Below are 17,425 nucleotides of genomic sequence, written 5' to 3' on the forward strand. Positions count from 1 at the left end.
TGTGTGTGTGAGTGTGTGTGTGTGAGACTCCGGCAAGGGAGTGAGTGTGTGTGTGAGGGAGTGTGTGTGTGAGGGAGTGTGTGTGTGTGTGTATGAGCGTGTCTGATCCCCTTCCTGCTGGGTTAGGGTCCCCTGAAGTCCTTGCCTGTGCTTGCTGCCACTTTACCACGATGTCACCTTCTGAAAGGGGTTTCGGACATGGAGCCACAGTGCTGAGGGCACAGAATTCCGTGTGTGACACACTGGAAGGTACTGGAAATGCCCTCTGCAGCTGGGCCGCACCCCTCCTCCAGGAAGCGCTCGGTTCTGGAAGTCCAGTTCAGGGGCCTCGTGTTGTAGCGGGTGAAGTCCTGCATGCAGTGCCGGCATCCCATGTCATGGCACCAGGTCCAGACTCGGCTGTGCCGCTTCAGGTCCAGCTCCCTGCCTGGGAGGGTGGCAGAGGCCCCTGGAGGAGACTTCCGGTCCCTGGCCTCAGACTGTCCCAGCCTGGTCCTTGGGGAGAGTGAACTGGCAGTTAGAAAGATCTCTGTGTTAACTCTGCCTTCCAAATAAATAAAGGAATCTTTAAAATAAATGAGAGTTCAGTTCACACAGCAAGGGGTGTCCAGCCGGCCAGGGGGCCTTTCCTGTCACTGAGGCTGGCCTCCAGTGTCCCCAGCAGAGTCCAGGGGACATGAGCGGGAACCAGCAACGCCCAGGACCCAGGGCCAGGGTCCAGCAGTGGGCCCTGGGGCTTGGTGAGCTGCCCTTAGCCACACAGCTGTGGGCGAGTGGCTCAGGGATGGCTTTCCTGGAGCCGGGATGTGGGATGTGGGTCTGTGTTCCGTCTCCCATCCATTCCGTCATGCTCTGTAAATAGCGCCGTCATACACCCGGGGCAGAAAGGCTGGCAGGCAATTCCTGCACCTGTGCCTTGCCTTCTGCCATGATTTTTGGGGGCTACCTGCAGGTTTTGCCCCTCCCCCGAGTCCTGACCAGCCCCAGGGCCAGGAGGCCAGGATCCGCCCTGGTGGCCAGTTTGGTGACTTCGCAGCCTCAAGGGTTATTCAGTCCCTCCCCTCCCTTTTCACCCTCATCTGCTTGAAAGGTTCCATCCTGGGGTGGCCTGGGAGGGTGTTCCATCCCTGGGGAAGGAGAATTACAGGGAGGACTCTGGTGCCCAGCCCCGCCCCCAGAAGGTATAGTGCAGACAAACCTGAGGGAAGCTGGGCTGGGGCAGGACAGAAGGAGGGTTACAGCCCAGGCACCAGGGACCTCAGTGCCCCGAAGACCTTTGGGTGCAGCCCCCCATTGCTGGGCAGAGCCCCTACCTGGCACTCTGGCTGGGTCAGCCTTGCCCTGAAGGCCGCTGACAGAGCCCCAAGTCCCAACATGCTCAACAGGTGTGCAACCCCTGGCCACCGCAAAGCGTCTGTATTTCTGCTTCAAGCTGTAGGATGGGGAGGGGCCGGAAGAAGAGCTGCAGGCCAGCCGAGCTGAGACGCTGCAGTGTGGCTGCCCACAGGGGCAGCAGGCTGGCCCTCTGCAGCTGTCAGCTGTCACTGGGCCGGTGCTGCCGGGTCCCCGGAGCTGGTGCGCTCACTGGCAGGGTGTCTGAAGCCTTCCCTGGTGCTCCCAGCAGGCGTGGGGAGGGGGCTGCTGAGACACAAAGGCCTTCGTGTTGGTTGAGGGCTGCGGTCCCGGCAGACCCCTGAGAAGGTGAGGAGGGGAGGGTGAGCGGGCCCAGGAGCAGGAGTATCCTCCGCCCACTGGAGCCAGGGTAGAGTGTGTGGAGCAGAACTGGGGCCTCCTCAGCAGCTCCCCAGGGGCAGTCCCGGACACCATCCTGGGCAGACAGGGTGCTGACTAGTAAAGCTTTGCCATCGGGATGGAAGAGGCTAGGGGTGCTCTGGGACCTGCAGTTGAATTTGTCTCCCACCCCCTCTGGGTGTGCCCTCTCCTCTTTCAGGGGCCTCTCGAGCCCTCCACAGGGGGTCCCGCTGCCCAGCCTGAATGACTGGAGCAGGAGGGGAGTCAAGGCCAGATGACGCCTGCCCACTCACCAGCCAGGTGTGCATACGCATACGTGTGTGCATGTGTGCCTGCACACACAGGCCTCCCCAAGATGAGCTGCAGCCCCTCCCTGTGCCCCGGTGCCCGGGGTCTTCCCTGCTGCCCCCTCACCCCCGGCCACCTCCAGCACAGAGGCCCACACTCTGTTGCCATGGCAACCTGCTGTTCTCCTTTGTCTCTGCCTCCCATTTGATGCCTTTGCAGGACAGAGGTCACTGGCCACACTGGGAGATTTCTCCCCTTGCTGGGCTGGTCCACTACTTGGCATCTGAGGCCTGCCTGCCTGTCCTGGCACCTGGGGCCTGCCTGCCTGTCCTGGCACCTGGGGCCTGCCTGCCTGTCCTGGCACTCGGGGTCTGCCTGCCTGTCCTGGCACCTGGGGCCTGCCTGCCTGTCCTGGCACCTGGGGTCTGCCTGCCTGTCCTGGCACCTGGGGCCTGCCTGCCTGTCCTGGCACCTGGGGCCTGCCTGCCTGTCCTGGCACCTGGGGCCTGCCTGCCTGTCCTGGCACTCGGGGCCTGCCTGCCTGTCCTGGCACTCGGGGTCTGCCTGCCTGTCCTGGCACCTGGGGCCTGCCTGCCTGTCCTGGCACCTGGGGCCTGCCTGCCTGTCCTGGCACCTGGGGCCTGCCTGCCTGTCCTGGCACTCGGGGCCTGCCTGCCTGTCCCAGCCTGGTGTCTTTGCCCAGCCAGGCAGGTCTCCCTCCCTGTGGCTGCAGGGTACATGGCTGCCTCCCACCATGGCCCTGGCCAGGGCCTCTCAGAACCCAGGACCACAAATAAGACCGGGTGACCCACCGGGCCTCCGAGGGCAGCAGAGCAGGCAGCCCCCTGGCCCCCAGCCTGGGCTGATCCCCCGACTCTCATTGCCAGTTCAGGGCTTCCTCCTGCGTGCTGCTCTCCTGCCTTCCCATGGAAGCCCTCTTGACCCCTCCCCCTCTTGGCCCCTCCCCAGGCCTCATCCAGGCTCAAAGCGTGGACGGGAGAGACCCAGACCTGCTCCCCCCAGTCAGGCTGCTCGAGCTCCACAGGCCTTTGTATCGAGCAACTGCACCTGCCACCCCAGTGGGTGTGCTACGGCCAGCGGGGGACATGAAGCCACCCCAGTGGGTGTGCTACGGCCAGCGGGGGACATGAAGCCACCCCAGTGGGTGTGCTACGGCCAGCGGGGGACATGAAGCCACCCCAGTGGGTGTGCTAAGGGCACCAGTGAGGCAAGGCAGGCCCCAGGTCACAACCCCCCTGGGACCCCAACCACGTACCTTCCCTACAAGGCCTCCAACTCCCTCAGTAGGAGGAGACTCTAGAACTGTAGGCTAGGGGTGCTTGTGTTGGGGCCACTTCTACCACCTGCAAAGACGGGGGCAGGTGGTCACAGCTGGTGCTGGATCCTACCTGCCACCCCAGGCTCCAGGCTTGTCCCTTTGAACGACTGCTCTTTTGGGACAACTCCCCTCCGCCTAGCTCAGCTGAGGTCCCCTGGAGGCCCAGGGAGGCCGGATTGGGGCACGCCCTGCAGGGGGCTGTGGGCAGCCAGGCCACACCCACCTGGGCCTCCACACCCCCAATCCAGTCCAGAAGCGGAAATTGAGCTGAAGCACAGGGCAGCCAGGACAGAGACAGGAGTGAACTCAGAGTCCCGGATAGTGGAAAACCAGTGGCCACTGAGAACAGGACAGGACGGCCAAGGGCTGGAGAGGGGATAGGGGCACCCAGAGAGGAAGGAGGATGCTGCCAGGTGACTGAGCCGTCACCTGGAGACAGCCAAGGGTGGGTAGAGAGCAGATCTCCACCAATGCCAGGGTCCAGCGCCAGCGTGGGCAGTGGGCATTGTGAGCTCTCTTGGCCCACACCCCACCAGCACAGTCCCCTGCCCCCCACGCATTGCTGTCTCCAGAGCCGGGGGCCTGGGGAACCCACACCCTTCTGTCCCCAGGGAGCTCAGGCACAGAGCTCCTCTCCTTATCTTCCTGTCCAACTGCCCCTGGTCACTGGGGTGTGTGGGGAGGGGCGTCACTCTCACTTGCCTGTGCTGGAGCACTGGCCGCTGGCCCAGAGCCTCCACAGTAGGCTTGTTCTAGATTGCCTTCCCTCCAACTGCTCAGCCTGCTCATCCGCCTGGCCTATGCATCTCACTCTGGCCCTCCCAGCCCAGCCTCCAGGCAGCCTCTCCCGAAGGACCTGACCCTGTCTGTGGAGGATGCTGGGCCCTGAGCATCAGGGTGCAGGATTATATAGTCACGGGTACGTAGCAAGGGGAGCCCCAGTGGGACAAGAGAAGGGAGGAGGGCTGGGCCCAGTGCCGTGGCCTAGCAGCTAAAGTCCTTGTCTTGGACACGCCGGGATTCCATATGGGCGCCGGTTCTAATCCCGGCTGCTCCACTTCCCATCCAGCTCCCTGCTTGTGGCCTGGGAAAGCAGTCGAGGACGGCCCAATGCTTTGGGACCCTGCACCCGTGTGGGAGACATGGAGGAGGTTCCCAGCTCCTGGCTCCGGATCGGCGCAGCACCGGCCGTTGCTGCCACTTGGGGGGCTCCTCTCGTTTTTCTGCTCAGCCCCAGGCCCCAGAGGACCAGAATAGCCTGGAGCACACCTCAGTGGCCCTCGGTGTGTACAGGAGCACGTATGGGGGTCAGGCTGCATAACTGCCCCATCAGCCTCCACTGATATCCACCATCAATGGTCTAACATTCAACATTTACAAACAATATCTACTGACACGCAGCATCCAGTGTCAACCCCTGCCTGTCCACAAGCCACCATTTACCTTCCATCCGTTCAGCACCCCCCAATTGCCACGGCTCATCCACTACCTAGTAGGCGCAGACCGTATGGGAATACCCGTCACCTTCCCTCTCCGACCACCGCTCCGTGTTGTTACTCTGGCGTTCTCGGCCACCAGTACACTGTGAGTGTGACCCCGCAGTCACTTCCCACTCTGCAGCCAGCTGCACTCCGTGGAACAGCGTCTCCAGCAGCTCCCAACTCCAGCTTTGGGCATCTTTGCGCCCACTCTTCAGGTTCCTGTGCACCATGTACCCCCCTGCCAATTCGCAGGCTCTCCACCTGTATTCTCTTCTTCTCCCCTGACTTTTCCAATCAGCCATGATTCATCTGCCTACAATGCCAACCGTGAGCTACCTATCATTCAGTCAGGTCCTAAGCACCACCTGCCATCTCTCGACACCTTCTCTGTCCATTCAGCGTCGATCCTGCCGTATCCTCTAGATCTTCAGCATCCTGCCATTTCTTGCCCTTCACACACCCCAAATCCATCTACCATTGCTCCCTTCTCAGTGCCAGGCTTAGTCTAGATACTGGGGATGTGGTAAACCACCCATCCATTACAGCCCCTCCGTTCACAGCTGACTGTCTACCCAACAGCCCCTCCGTTCACAGCCTCACACCATCCCCTCACCCCGGCTGACTGTCCCTCCAACAGCCGCTCTGTTCACAGCCTCACACCATCCCCACCCCGGCTGACTGTCCCTCCAACAGCCCCTCCGTTCACAGCCTCACACCATCCCCTCGCCCCGGCTGACTGTCCCTCCAACAGCCGCTCTGTTCACAGCCTCACACCATCCCCACCCCGGCTGACTGTCTACCCAACAGCCGCTCCATTCACAGCCTCACACCATCCCCTTGCCCCGGCTAACTGTCCATTCAGCAGTTTTCCTTCACTGGTCACTAGCCGCCTGTCTACATTAACCCTCCATCTTCCACCAACACTGTACCGGTGTTCATCCACCACTCACCTTCCACTAGCCCATCTGCTAAGCTGTGGCTCCTACTGTGGAACCTGTGCATCCTTTCATTGTGTGATCACCACCCATCCACGGAGAATCCATGCAGTGCATACCAAGCGTCCATTATCCATCTGACTCCCCAGACAGCCCATGAGCCACTTCCCATGTACTTGGAATCCATCCGCCACACAGGCACCGTTTGATTCTCTGCTCCGTCCTGTGTCACGATCATTTATCTGTCATCCACCCCATCTCAGTCCATCACAACCGTCCATTCGTGATTTATCCGCCCACACTTCCACGACCCAGGCACAAGCCAGGCACCCCCTACGTGCTCCCTGTGAGCCTCAATTCACTCAAGACCCAGAGCTTCAGCCAACACCCACATCTCCTCACCCTATCTTTCAGTGGACAAATTCTTTTCTTTTTAATATTCATTTATTCATTAATTACATTGTATTACATGACACAATTTCATAGGTACTGGGATTCCCCTCCCTTCACCCCAAACCCTTCCCCCATGGTGAATTCCTTCACCTTGATGCATAACCACAGCTCAAGTTCCATTGGGATTCCCTAATTACAAGCTCACACCATACAGAGTCCAGCATCCCACTTGTCCAGTCAAGTTCAACGGCCTCTTAGGGAGGCCCTCTCAGGTTTGAAGGCAGAGCCAGCAGAGCGTCACCTCGATCAATTAGAAGCTCCAACATATCATCAGCAACAGTCCAGGTATGATGAGGCTGGTGCAGAGTCCACTGATTGACATAGTCCATCTTAGAGTTTCCCCTTGTCCAGTTTTCCGCTGCAAGCATATAGCTGAGGTGGTTGATTGATCTGCTCCATCTTCCATCTTTTCTTGGTTAATGCTTTGATTCCTCCATTTTGTTCAGGGGAATCCCCAAAGAAACTTTGAGGCATTCCCAGTCCAGGCTCCTACATGTACTACTAGTAAGCACAGTGCCCGCCACCGTCCATCACTCCGATCAGCTGGTGGTTGTAACCCCTGGGTTGGTTCTATTCTGAGCCCCGACCTCCATTGGAACCAATGAGTATTGCAGCCCTTCCCGGTTCTGCCCATCACACTCTCGTCCCTCACCTAAACCAGTGGGAGGTGTGCTGGTCGGGTGTTGCACTCCCTACTGGCATAGGCCATTTCACCTTGGCATTTTGTGTTTTGTACTGTTTTTTTTTTTTATCGCAACCAAGCTTGGCCAGGCCCCCACACAGTTCCAGCGCTTGGGCTTGCCAGTGGATGACGTGAACTGACTCAGCCTGGTCTGCCCCCAACCCGAGCCAAATGTATGCCAGTGGGTCACTTTCCAAAGCCTCTTCTGGGTTATTTACCTCCATGCTTCCTGCGTTTATTTGTAGAGTCAGTGTCCTGTCAGAGGAACTGTTCAGATTCCTCCTTCCAACCCCTTCCTGGTGTCGGGCTTCACGCATACCAGCAGGTCCTTCGGCCAGCTCCACTCTTCAACCCATTCTGGTTCCTGCTGTTGAGAGTTTCAGCCCAGCCACGGCTCGTCCATACCCACGTATATCTCATATATGGCTCAGTTGGGGTTGAGGCCTAGCCGAGCCCGTCCCACATCTATCCTGGTCCTCCGGAGCACCAAACTGTGCTGCGGTCTAATCTGGCATGGTGCGTCAAGTCCGAATCGATATTTGTGCCAAGGGATTACAACTGTGACCCGACCAGAACTCAGCCCCCTTCCAGTTCCTGCGCCCCTTAGTGGTAGGCTCCACGCAGCCAAGGCCTCCCCCACGCTCTCCAACCAGGCCTGTTGCCAGCCAGTGTTAAGTATGCCAGAGGTTGCTCTGGGTCAGCCCAGTGTGCCCAATAGACTGTCATGCCTCCTGCATAGACTCCACCGGCCCTTCTAAACCGTCAGTGGACAAATTCTTGATCTGCACAGACTTGCCACGTTCCCACCATCCATGAAGCACCACACTCCAGCATTCATTGTGGGTCTGGCCACCCGCCATCACCGACCTGAGACTCACCCATTGGTTCCCCTACCCCCATTCTTCATCCAACCACCTGCTTACTCTCCCATCCATCACTTCCCTATGTCCCCATCCACTATCCTTACCCTATATTCTGATATTGGCTACATATGAGTATTAATAGAGAAACATTACTCAGTCATCCCAGCTTCTGTCTGTCTGCTACCATCCTCATCATCCACCCACCCACTTGTTAAGATTTTTTATTGGGCCGGGTGCGGTGGTCCCGCCGCTAAAGTCTTCACCTTGAACGCACTGGGATCTCATATGGGCGCCGGTTCTAGTCCCGGCAGCCCTGCTTCCCATCCAGCTCCCCGCTTGTGGCCTGGGAAAGCAGTCGAGGACGGCCCAAAGCCTTGGGACCTTGCACCCGTGTGGGAGACCTGGAGGAAGTTCCTGGCTCCTGGCTACAGATCGGCACAGCACCGGCCGTTGTGGTCACTTGGGGAGTGAATCATCGGATGGAAGATCTCTCTCTCTCTCTCTCGCTCTCTCTCTCTATATATATATACCTGACTTTGCAATAAAAATAAAGAGATCTTTCAAAAACAGAAACAAAAAAAATTTTATTTATCTTTATTTGAAAATCTGGTTTACAGAAAGGAGAAATGAAAAAGGCTATTCCATCTGCTGTCTCAGTCTCCCATGTGGGTGCAGGATACAAGGACTTGGTCTGTCCTCCACTGTTCCCCCAGGCCACAAGCACAGAGCTGCATGGGAAGTGGAGCAGCTGGGACTAGAACCAGCGCCCACGTGGGATGTGGGCACACACAGGTGGAGGATTAGCTTGTTGGTCCACAGTGACAACCCCCTCCTCACCATTCTTTTGCCACTGATTTATGAGCTAAGTATTCATTTATATCCATTTATTAGCAGATGTTAATGCTGAATATCTGTTACTGTCAGTCCTGGATTCTGGGGTCATCAAGATGAATAAGAAACCCCCCTAGTGCAAAATTCCCAGTCCTGTGCTCCCAAGGGGAATCAGCTCAGACAGAAGAGGGCGCGTGAAATGCGTGTGGAGGGATCAGAGACCCTCGTCCTCCAGGAGGGTCTTGGTGGCAGGATCAGCAAGACCCCTGTCCTGGGCACTGTGCCTGCAGCAGCGGAGAGGTGAGTCCGGCAGGGGATAGCGGAGATCCCATGAGGCCTCAGCTCCTGCTGGGGACAGGACAGGAGGGGGGTGCAGGCAGGCTAATCCTTAGAAGGGGTCACCCATACTGTCCCCCTCCATAGAGGCTGGCCATCCCGGCGCCCCAGTACCCCCGCTGCTGCCTTTCTCACATCCATCCCTCCAAGAGACCACTGCCACCTGCTGGACAGACTCTGAGACCTTACGTGCTACTGTGGCGTCCACCCGAGGCGGACACTCGTGGGGCTGTGCGGCCGAGCACTCGCCCGGAGTCGGGGCGCCCGCCTGCGCCCAGCTGCCTGCGCCCCGGCTTGCGCAAGCCGAGCGAGGTCGCTGGGGGCAGGCGGCCGGGCTCACGTCCTCTGGAGAGGGCGGGTCTCTGCTACCCGGCCTGACGAGCCGGGCCCTCCTTCTGGGCAGCCCAAAGTCCCTGCCCCTCGCGCCCGGAAAACCGGGCGGGGGAGGCCGGCTCGTCTTGACCATTGCCCTTGGTGGGGCCTCGCCACCCACTTTACACTGGGGAAATCGAGGCGTCATGGGGCGCTCATCAGCCCGCAGCGCCGGGAACCCGCCCCCCGCAGGTCCAGTGGGCTTGGTTCCCGGCAGGTGGAAGTGAAAAGGGGAGCTCAAGGTGCTGGGAGTTGGGGGAGCGGGAAGGCACAGCGCTGCCCAGAGCCCGGGAGGCAGGTCACGGCCACCCGTCCAGGTCTCCTCCCGCTGCCGGCCTCCGAGGCACCCGGCCCACCCCACGAAGGGGCGGCTCATGTTCACCGCTCAGGAACAACCCAGCCCGGGGGTGGGGGCTTGGGGAGACGCTGCCCGGCCACACAGCCACACTCCGTCGTCGCTAGCCTGGACACAGGGGAGGCGCGTGGCTCCGCCAGCCCCCATGCCCTGCCCCTGCACGGCCGAGGGGCGAGCAGCCCTGGGCACGGACGCCCAGCGGGCCTCAAGTGCGTCGGGTGTGTCGCTCCCCGCACCGGCCAGGCCTTCTGCCTCTTTGCGGAAAGTGGGCGCAAGGGCAGTACTGCCTGCTGGAGCTGGAGGCAAGGTGCAGCGAGGCCGGAGTCGAGGCCCAAGAGGAGTCCCTGCCCACCGGGGTCTGGTCCCTGAGGGTCGCGGTCACACAGCCACAGCCCTGGTGGAGTAACCCCCCCGCCCCCGAATGGTCCTCAGGACCCTAGGAGGTGGCGCATCTGCAGGGGTCTTGGGGTGGAGCCCCTGAGGGGCCTTGGAACCCTGTGGCCGAGGGCCTGGCCCATCCTGGACCTGAATCTCGGGGAATGCTAGGTGAGATGGACTTCTGCCGTCCACACAGCCAGTTTTCCCAGCCGTGTCCTTGTGGGGACCTAAAGCTGACTGTCCACTGGCCAGGGCCCCCAGCAGGGGGGAGGGACCTGGAGCCTGGCTGCATCTGCCCAGCCAGCCCAGAGGCCACAGCCAGGCTCTGTCTCGGTGGGATCACCAAGTGGTCCCGCTGGCTCTGGTGGAGGGACACAGCATCTTCCCTGGCCTTCTCACTTGTCACCTGTGCCCAGGCCGCTGCAGGACACAGGACTCTGTGTGCCCCTGGACGAGTCTCCACAGCTGCAGGGCGGGTAGCAGGGATGCAGACTCAGGGGCTACTGGGCACCTGCTGTGCCTCACTGGCTGCTTGCTGCCTCAGGGACAGAGGCCTCTTCCTGCTTGGGATGTGGAGCTGGCTCCCTGGGCAGGGGCTCAGCTGCTGGCCACTGCCTGGTCCAGTGCTCTTGGCTGCTGGGCACATGCTTGGCTACGGTGGGGCGACAGGAGTGAGGGATTAGGAAGGCAGGGTGTGTGCTCCCGGGTAGGCCAGGCGCCAGCAATCAAGAGGTGGCACACTCCAAGAGGGCTGTGCCAGCTGAACAGCAGGCCCAGGCCACCCTCAGCAGGAGCACAGCAGGGACAGCCGCTGGAGCGTGGCCGCAGCAGCCACGCTGTCCCTCCTCCCTTCCCCCTGGCAGGTCTGCAGCCAGGTCTGGAGCCCTGGTTCAGGGACACATTGCCAACAAGGAGTTAGGGAGCTGTGGGCACGGGGCAACCGTGGAGCCGGCTCCCCAACGCCTCGCTGTGGTCCTCTTTGTCATGGGACTCGGTAAATACAGGCTCTCCTTGGAGCCAGCTGCTCCCCACCGGGCCTCTGACTGACTGAGTTACTTCAAGACAGCACACGCATTTCCATCTGCTGGTTGGCTGGGTCAGTCCCCAGCTGCCTGCTGCTGCGGGGCGGCTCGCTGAGGCCAGGAGCTGGGTCTCCGGGGTGGGTACCAGGGGTCCCGGCAGTGGAGCCCTCGCCTGCTGCTTCCAGGCTGTGCATCAGCAGGAAACTGGATGTGGGCTCACGTTTGACCGCGCGCGCAGGCTCTGTGCCTGCTGTCCAGCTCCGCTCCTGGGGCCTTGGCTCCCCAATTCCACAGCCCCCCTCTGCACGCCCTCCGACCTGCAGTTAGAAGTCCCAGCCCGCGCCTCTCCCCGCGTGGCTGGGGCTCCCTCTCCTGCCTCTGCGAGGCTTTCTGCGTGTGACCCGGCAGGGTCTTGGCCTCCGGAGTCCTCTGTGCGGTCGGCTGAGGCAGCACCCTTCAGGAAGTGCTGTGGCCTGGAGAGTGTGCGGCAGGAAACCGCAGAAACCACTGCTGGGGTCACGGGGTCACGGCAGCCGCAGGGCAGAGGGGCAGAACTTCCAGGGCCAGGGCCCACCCTGCAGGTCAGGCCACCTCCCGGCCGCTGCCCCCTCCCCAGCGTGTGCATGGCTCCACGGTGCCTGGTCTGTGGTCCGTGCCCTGACAGCAGGACAGACTGTCCGAGTCCTCGCCCGTGGCCTGCACAATGCGAGCTCACAGCCTTCGGTTCTTTGAATGGATGGCCCTGTCTGTGTCCATTAGCTTTTCTAAAACTTAATTTGTTTGAAAAGTAGAGGAATATAGAGAGAGGGAAAGATGGGGGAGAGCTTTCACCCACTGGTTCACACCTGAAATGCCCACACCACGACGTGTGTGGAGCGGGCCAACGCCAGGAGCCTGGAACACGAGCCAGGGTGTTCAAGGCCTCGGGCTGTCTTCAGCTGCCTCGCTAGGTGCATTAGCAGGGAGCTGGATCAGTCATGGAGCAACCAGGACCCGAACCAGTGCCCTAACGTGGGATGCCAGCACCACATGCAGCTGCTTAACAAACACGCAAGCATTGGTCCGTACATTGCCTTAAGAAGCTACACAGAATTCCATGTTCAGGCCATACTACAGTTAATATATCTAATTTTTAGCATGAACATCTCAGTTTCCATTTTTTCCTTTTTTTTTTTAAGATTTATTTATTTTTATTGCAAAGTCAGATATACAGAGAGGAGGAGAGACAGAGAGGAAGATTTTCCATCCGATGATTCACTCCTCAAGTGACCACAATGGTCAGAGCTGAGCTGATCCAGAAACAGGAGTCAGGAGCTTCTTCCGGGTCTCCCACGCGGGTGCAGGATCCCAAAGCTTTGGGCCGTCCTCTGGTGCTTTCCCAGGCCACAGGCAGGGAGCTGGATGGGAAGCAGGGCTGCCAGCACTAGAACTAGTACCCATACGGGATCCTGGTGCACCCAAGGTGAGGACTTTAGCAGCTAGGCCACTGTATCGGGCCCTCAGTTTTAATTTTCTAAGTGACAACTCACACTGCATCACACTGCATGAATCTTAGTTGTGTGGCCCTGAGAGCAGGTGAGGATGGGGCTGTAGCGGCCTGGTGTGGCCGGGACAGAGGTGCACCCCTGCAGGCCTTGAGCCTGTACCCTTGTCCTGGGGACATATATTCTCACCCCCACGCACATAGGTACCAGCCTGTGATAGCAGGCTGTGCTGACCATGCAGTGCACAGGCGTCCTCCCGTGCCCCCTGCCCCCCAGGGCTCCTCAGGTCTTGGTGCGGTAACCCAAGCCTCAGTTCCCTTGGGACCAAGCCCTTCCTGGGCCTGGTCTTGTGCCATCTCCATGGGAAGTAGCAAGCAGCTGGGAGTGCCACAGTGGGACCTGGAGTTCCAGATGTGGCCCACCTGGCACAGGTGTGAGAAGCAATGCTCCTTCCCCTAGGGGGAAGGGGGACCTGCCTCTCCCAGCAGGGCAGCAGCTCCTCCCCAGCCTGAAGAACCAGCCCCACTGCGTTGGGGGTGGGCAGCCTGGCCGGAAGCCACAGGACTTCCTCCCGGGAGCATTCCTTTCCTGGACGCCAGCCTGAGGTAGCAGGAAGGAAAGCAGACTGGCACACTGCCAGTTGTTGCTGGGCTAGGGCAGACCACACTACGGAGGCTCCTGCCCCTCACAGGGTCTCTGCAAGTCCCCTTCCCCCTCATACCTCTTCCCTGGGCGGGTCCAGGGATTTTGCCAAGGTGGGGTGTCAGAGTTGCCATGGTGATAGATAAATCAAGCATTCTCCCAGTCTGGTAGAAGTGGCAAGTCTTTACTTGGTACCTCACCATCCTTCTCCCCACCCCAGGGGCCTGGTGTCACCTGCTGGTCCCCTCGCAGAGGGCCACTGTGGCCCCTGCTATGGGCATGCAGCGACTGGAGGCCAAGTCCCCTGCGTGAGGAAGCCTAAGCGGCCTCTCTCGCCTCCAGGGTCGTGTGTGGGTGTTGTCCTTGGAGCCAGTCCTGGGCCAGGGCAGGTAGGAGACCTCAGCAAATGCTGTGGTGAGCCCCCAGTCCTTAGTCACACCGCCCATTCTGGGGAACCCATCCCCTCGCCTCTCCCCCAGACCACATCCAGCCCTGCGCCCCCACCCATCTGTGACAATACAGCAGGCTTGCCTCTTGCGGGGACCTGGCTTCCATGCTGAGTGGCCCGCGCCTCTGGCTGCAGCCAGCGCCTGGCAGACTCCCTTAAAGCAAGTGTGTGCACGGATGGATCAGAGGACTTCCCGGGAGGGTACAGCAGTGGGTGAGCAAGGGGAGGGACAGACAATGGCAGGGGCTCCTGCAGCCACGGCTCCTTCAGGTTTGTGCGTACCTGGCCTTGTTTTACCTATCCGGCTTTACCGCTCTGTGGGGGAATAACATCCATTTTTTCTTAAAGGATTTATTATTTTCAGGGTTAGAGAAAGAGCAAATCGCTGCAATGGTCATACATGAGCCGGCCTAAAGCTAAGAGCTTCTCCTAGGTCTTCTATGTGGGTCCAGGAGCCCAAGGACTTTCCCAGGCACATGAGCAGGGAGCTAGATGAGAAGTGGAGCAGCCCAAATGAGATGCTAGTGCCCGAGGCAGAGATAGCCTGTGATAGCACATTAGCCTCAACATTTGTTTCTTCACAATGATTTTGAGAGAGAGAGAGAGGGATACTCCCATCCCTTGTTCATTTCTCCAAATGCCCAAAACAGGCCTGTGGCGGTGTGAAGACAGGAGCCCAGAGCCGGAGTATCTGCAACCTCCGAGGATGTACTAGCAGGAAGCTGCATCAGGGCCCCACACAGTGGCCTCGCAGTTAATATCCTCACCTTGAACACACCGGGACCACATATGGGCGCCTGGGAAGGCAGTCGAGGACGGCCCAAAGCCTTGGGACCCTGCACCTGCATGGCAGATCTGGAGGAAGTTCCTGGCTCCTGGCTTCGGACTGGTGCAGCACCGGCTGTTGCGGTCACTTGGGGAGTGAACCATTGGATGGAAGATCTTCCTCTCTCTCTCTCTTCCTCTCTCTCCGTATATCTGACTTTGCAATAAAAATAAATCTTTAAAAAAAAAAAGCTGCATCAGAGGCAGAGCAGTGGTCAGCGTCACACCATCACCTGTGAGGCTGGCACCCCACGGGAGTGCAGGTTCACTTCTTGTAGCGTTGTCCCAGCCAGCTCCCTGCACATGTGCCCAGGGAGTAGTGGAAGGGACTGGACGGAGCTCCAGGCTCCTGGCTTCGGCCTGGCTCTTGTGGCCATCTGAGAGGGGAACCAGCAGACAGAAGACAGCCCTGTCTCACCTTTTCTTTCTAGGACTCTGCCTGCTGAACGCTGCCACTTCAATATGGGTTTCTTAGAGAGCTGCCTGCTCTCTAACGTTGCTGAGGGCAAGGGGTACATGGAGTGCCATGCGGGACCACGGGAGCCATGTGGAACAGTGAGCAGGAGGCCCGACCCAGGCCAGTGATGGCTGCTTGGGTTAAGGGGGTCGTAGGAGAGTAGCAGGGACCCAGCCAGACCGTGACTTTCCGCAGGAGGGTGGGGCAGCATGGAGAAGGGACCCGGCAACCCCTCTCCCCTGCTCCCTCCCCAGCAGCGGCCACCTCTGAGCCACAGGGGACACTCGGGGGACCTCTCGTTTCAGGCCCTAAAGGACCACGCTGTGTCCAGGTGAAACTTTAGAGGTTAACCAGCCGATCTGAACGGGGTCACTGCTGTGGCCAGAAGGAGCGTATGTGGTGTCTGCTTCGTGTCCAAGGCTAAATCTGGGCTTGGCATCCTACAAAGATGGACATTCACCAAGCAGGCCCCCCCAAGGAGGGCCACAGGGGCCTTCACAGGGCCCTGGCTTTCCTAGGCTGGGGCCTGAGGTCTAGAGCCTTCCGCCAGGTGGCCACGGTCCGTGGTGCTGACACAGGGAGTAGCGCTGTGGGGCAGTGGCTTGGGCTGTCACAGGAGAGCCAGTTCTAGTCCTGGCTGCCCTGCTTCCAATCCAGGCTCTGACAACAGCCCTGGGAGGCCCTGGGTCCCGCACCCACCGGGGCGGCCGGGATGGAGGTCCATGCTCCCAGCTTCAGTCTGGCCCAGCTGTTTTGGGCAGCAGGCCAGCAGCTGGACGCGCTGTTTCCCTGCTTCTCTGTCACCCTGCCTTTTAATTCAGCAGCCGCCACTGCTGCCCAGGAGCCCTGCGGGGCTCGGTCCACTCAGTAGTCCAGCTGTCCTCACACTGCGGAATCCTGGACACAGCCGGGGGTCTAGCTGCAGACGGTGGGCAGGTGTGCGGGGCGCTGAGGGCATCGGCGGAGGCTGCGCAGTGGCCGCTGACTTGGGAGTGGCATCTCGGCTGGCCAGGGCAAGGCCAGGGCAGAGGGCCGGCGCCAGCGGCCCGGGCCAGGGCTTTGTCCTCCGGCCCGGGTGAAGGGACGCTCCCGCCCTGAGCCAGGTGTTCCGCGAGGGATTTTTACTGTGCGATCCCTGAGGCGCGCCGCACGCGCGGGGTAGCCGGCGGAGCTGCGTGCGTCCGTGCACCGGCCGCTGGCTCGACGGCCCGGCCGAGGGGCTCCCCGGGGTGGCCGCCACCGCTGACGCGCGCTTTCGGACGTGCGGGGGCACCCGGCACGCGCCTCCAGCGGAACGTCCCAGGCACGCGCCGGACGCCCCGGCCCACCCGGGCTCGTCCAGCACCGAGCGCGCCCCTGCCCGCCAGGCCTCGGGCGCCCGCGGCGCGCCCACCCGGCCGCTCTGCGCACGCGTCGGCCGCAGTCTCGGCGCCCCCCGCCCCGCGGCGTCCGGTCTCCCTACGGCGAGCGGCGAGGCCCGATCCCGCAGGAGCCGCGAGCGCGGGGCGGGGCGGCGCGTGAGGTCAGCGCGGCGAGGGCCGGCCCCGCTGCGGTTGGCTGCGCCGCGCTGGCCGCGCCCTGGTTGGCTGCGGGCCGCCGGGCCGGGGCTGGGGTCGGGCACGGGCGCCGGCCGGGCTTGCGCAGCGCTCGGCTCCGCGTCGCTCGGGGCCGGCGGGGCGAGGGCGCGGCCCCCGGCGGGCCGAGGGCACCGGGTGGGCGGCCGAGGGCTCGGAGGCCGGCCCATGGACCGGCGGCTCCCGACGCCTCAGACTCTGCGCCGTGGGGACGAAGCCCAAGATGTCGGCCTAGGCCGGGGCGCGGCGACGCGGACGGGGCGGCGACCAGGCGCGGACGGGGCTCGTGGCCGCCGCCGGGCCGCCCGAGGCTCGCGCTGACGGACTGACCGAGCGCGCGGCGAGAGGCCGGCGCGCCGAGAGCGGGCCGCGCGGCACCATGTCGGCCAAGGTGCGCCTCAAGAAGCTGGAGCAGCTGCTCCTGGACGGGCCGTGGCGCAACGAGAGCGCCCTGAGCGTGGAGACGCTGCTCGACGTGCTAGTGTGCCTCTACACCGAGTGCAGCCACTCGGCCCTGCGCCGCGACAAGTACGTGGCCGAGTTCCTCGAGTGGGGTAAGTGCCGCGCCCCGCGCCCCGGCCGAGGCCCACCCTGCGAGGCCGGCTATCGTTGTCTGCAGCTCCGGGGACATCCGCCCCCACCCTCGCCCCGCACCTCGCGCGCGGGCCCCGCGTGGTGGTGATGCGAGTGGGGGTCGGGGCGCGGCAGGGCGGAGCCGCCCCTTCTCGGTGACATCCTGTCTGTCCCTCCGGGGCGGAGCGCCCGCCTGGCTGCAGCGCTCCGAGGGACGACCAAGGCGAAAAGCGTTGTTTTCAGCACGCCATGCTGCTGCCGGCCGATTCTCTTTTTGTTTTTCTGGGCTGTGTGCCCGACCCTTGCGACGTATGCAGGTAACCAGGAGGTGTCAC

The 17,425-nt window shown here is 61.4% G+C and overlaps 2 protein-coding genes across 3 annotated transcripts in view; one reads left to right on the forward strand and one right to left on the reverse strand.

Moving 5' to 3' along the window:
* Nucleotides 1-16,125, reverse strand: part of MARK3 (microtubule affinity regulating kinase 3) — a 143,961-nt gene extending 127,836 nt beyond the window's left edge. The window contains exon 1 of the mRNA XM_058655470.1: nucleotides 16,122-16,125. The gene's annotated coding sequence lies outside the window, so the exon portion shown is untranslated. The remainder of the gene's footprint in view (nucleotides 1-16,121) is intronic.
* A 402-nt stretch (nucleotides 16,126-16,527) lies between these two features.
* Nucleotides 16,528-17,425, forward strand: part of CDC42BPB (CDC42 binding protein kinase beta) — a 65,665-nt gene continuing 64,767 nt past the window's right edge. For both annotated transcript variants that reach the window (XM_058655462.1, XM_058655464.1), the window contains exon 1: nucleotides 16,528-17,071. In XM_058655462.1, the coding sequence (XP_058511445.1) occupies nucleotides 16,897-17,071 (175 nt within the window). In that variant the 5' untranslated portion in view covers nucleotides 16,528-16,896. The remainder of the gene's footprint in view (nucleotides 17,072-17,425) is intronic.

This window comes from Ochotona princeps, chromosome 26, assembly GCF_030435755.1.
Source record: "Ochotona princeps isolate mOchPri1 chromosome 26, mOchPri1.hap1, whole genome shotgun sequence".
NCBI classification, from domain to species: domain Eukaryota; kingdom Metazoa; phylum Chordata; class Mammalia; order Lagomorpha; family Ochotonidae; genus Ochotona; species Ochotona princeps.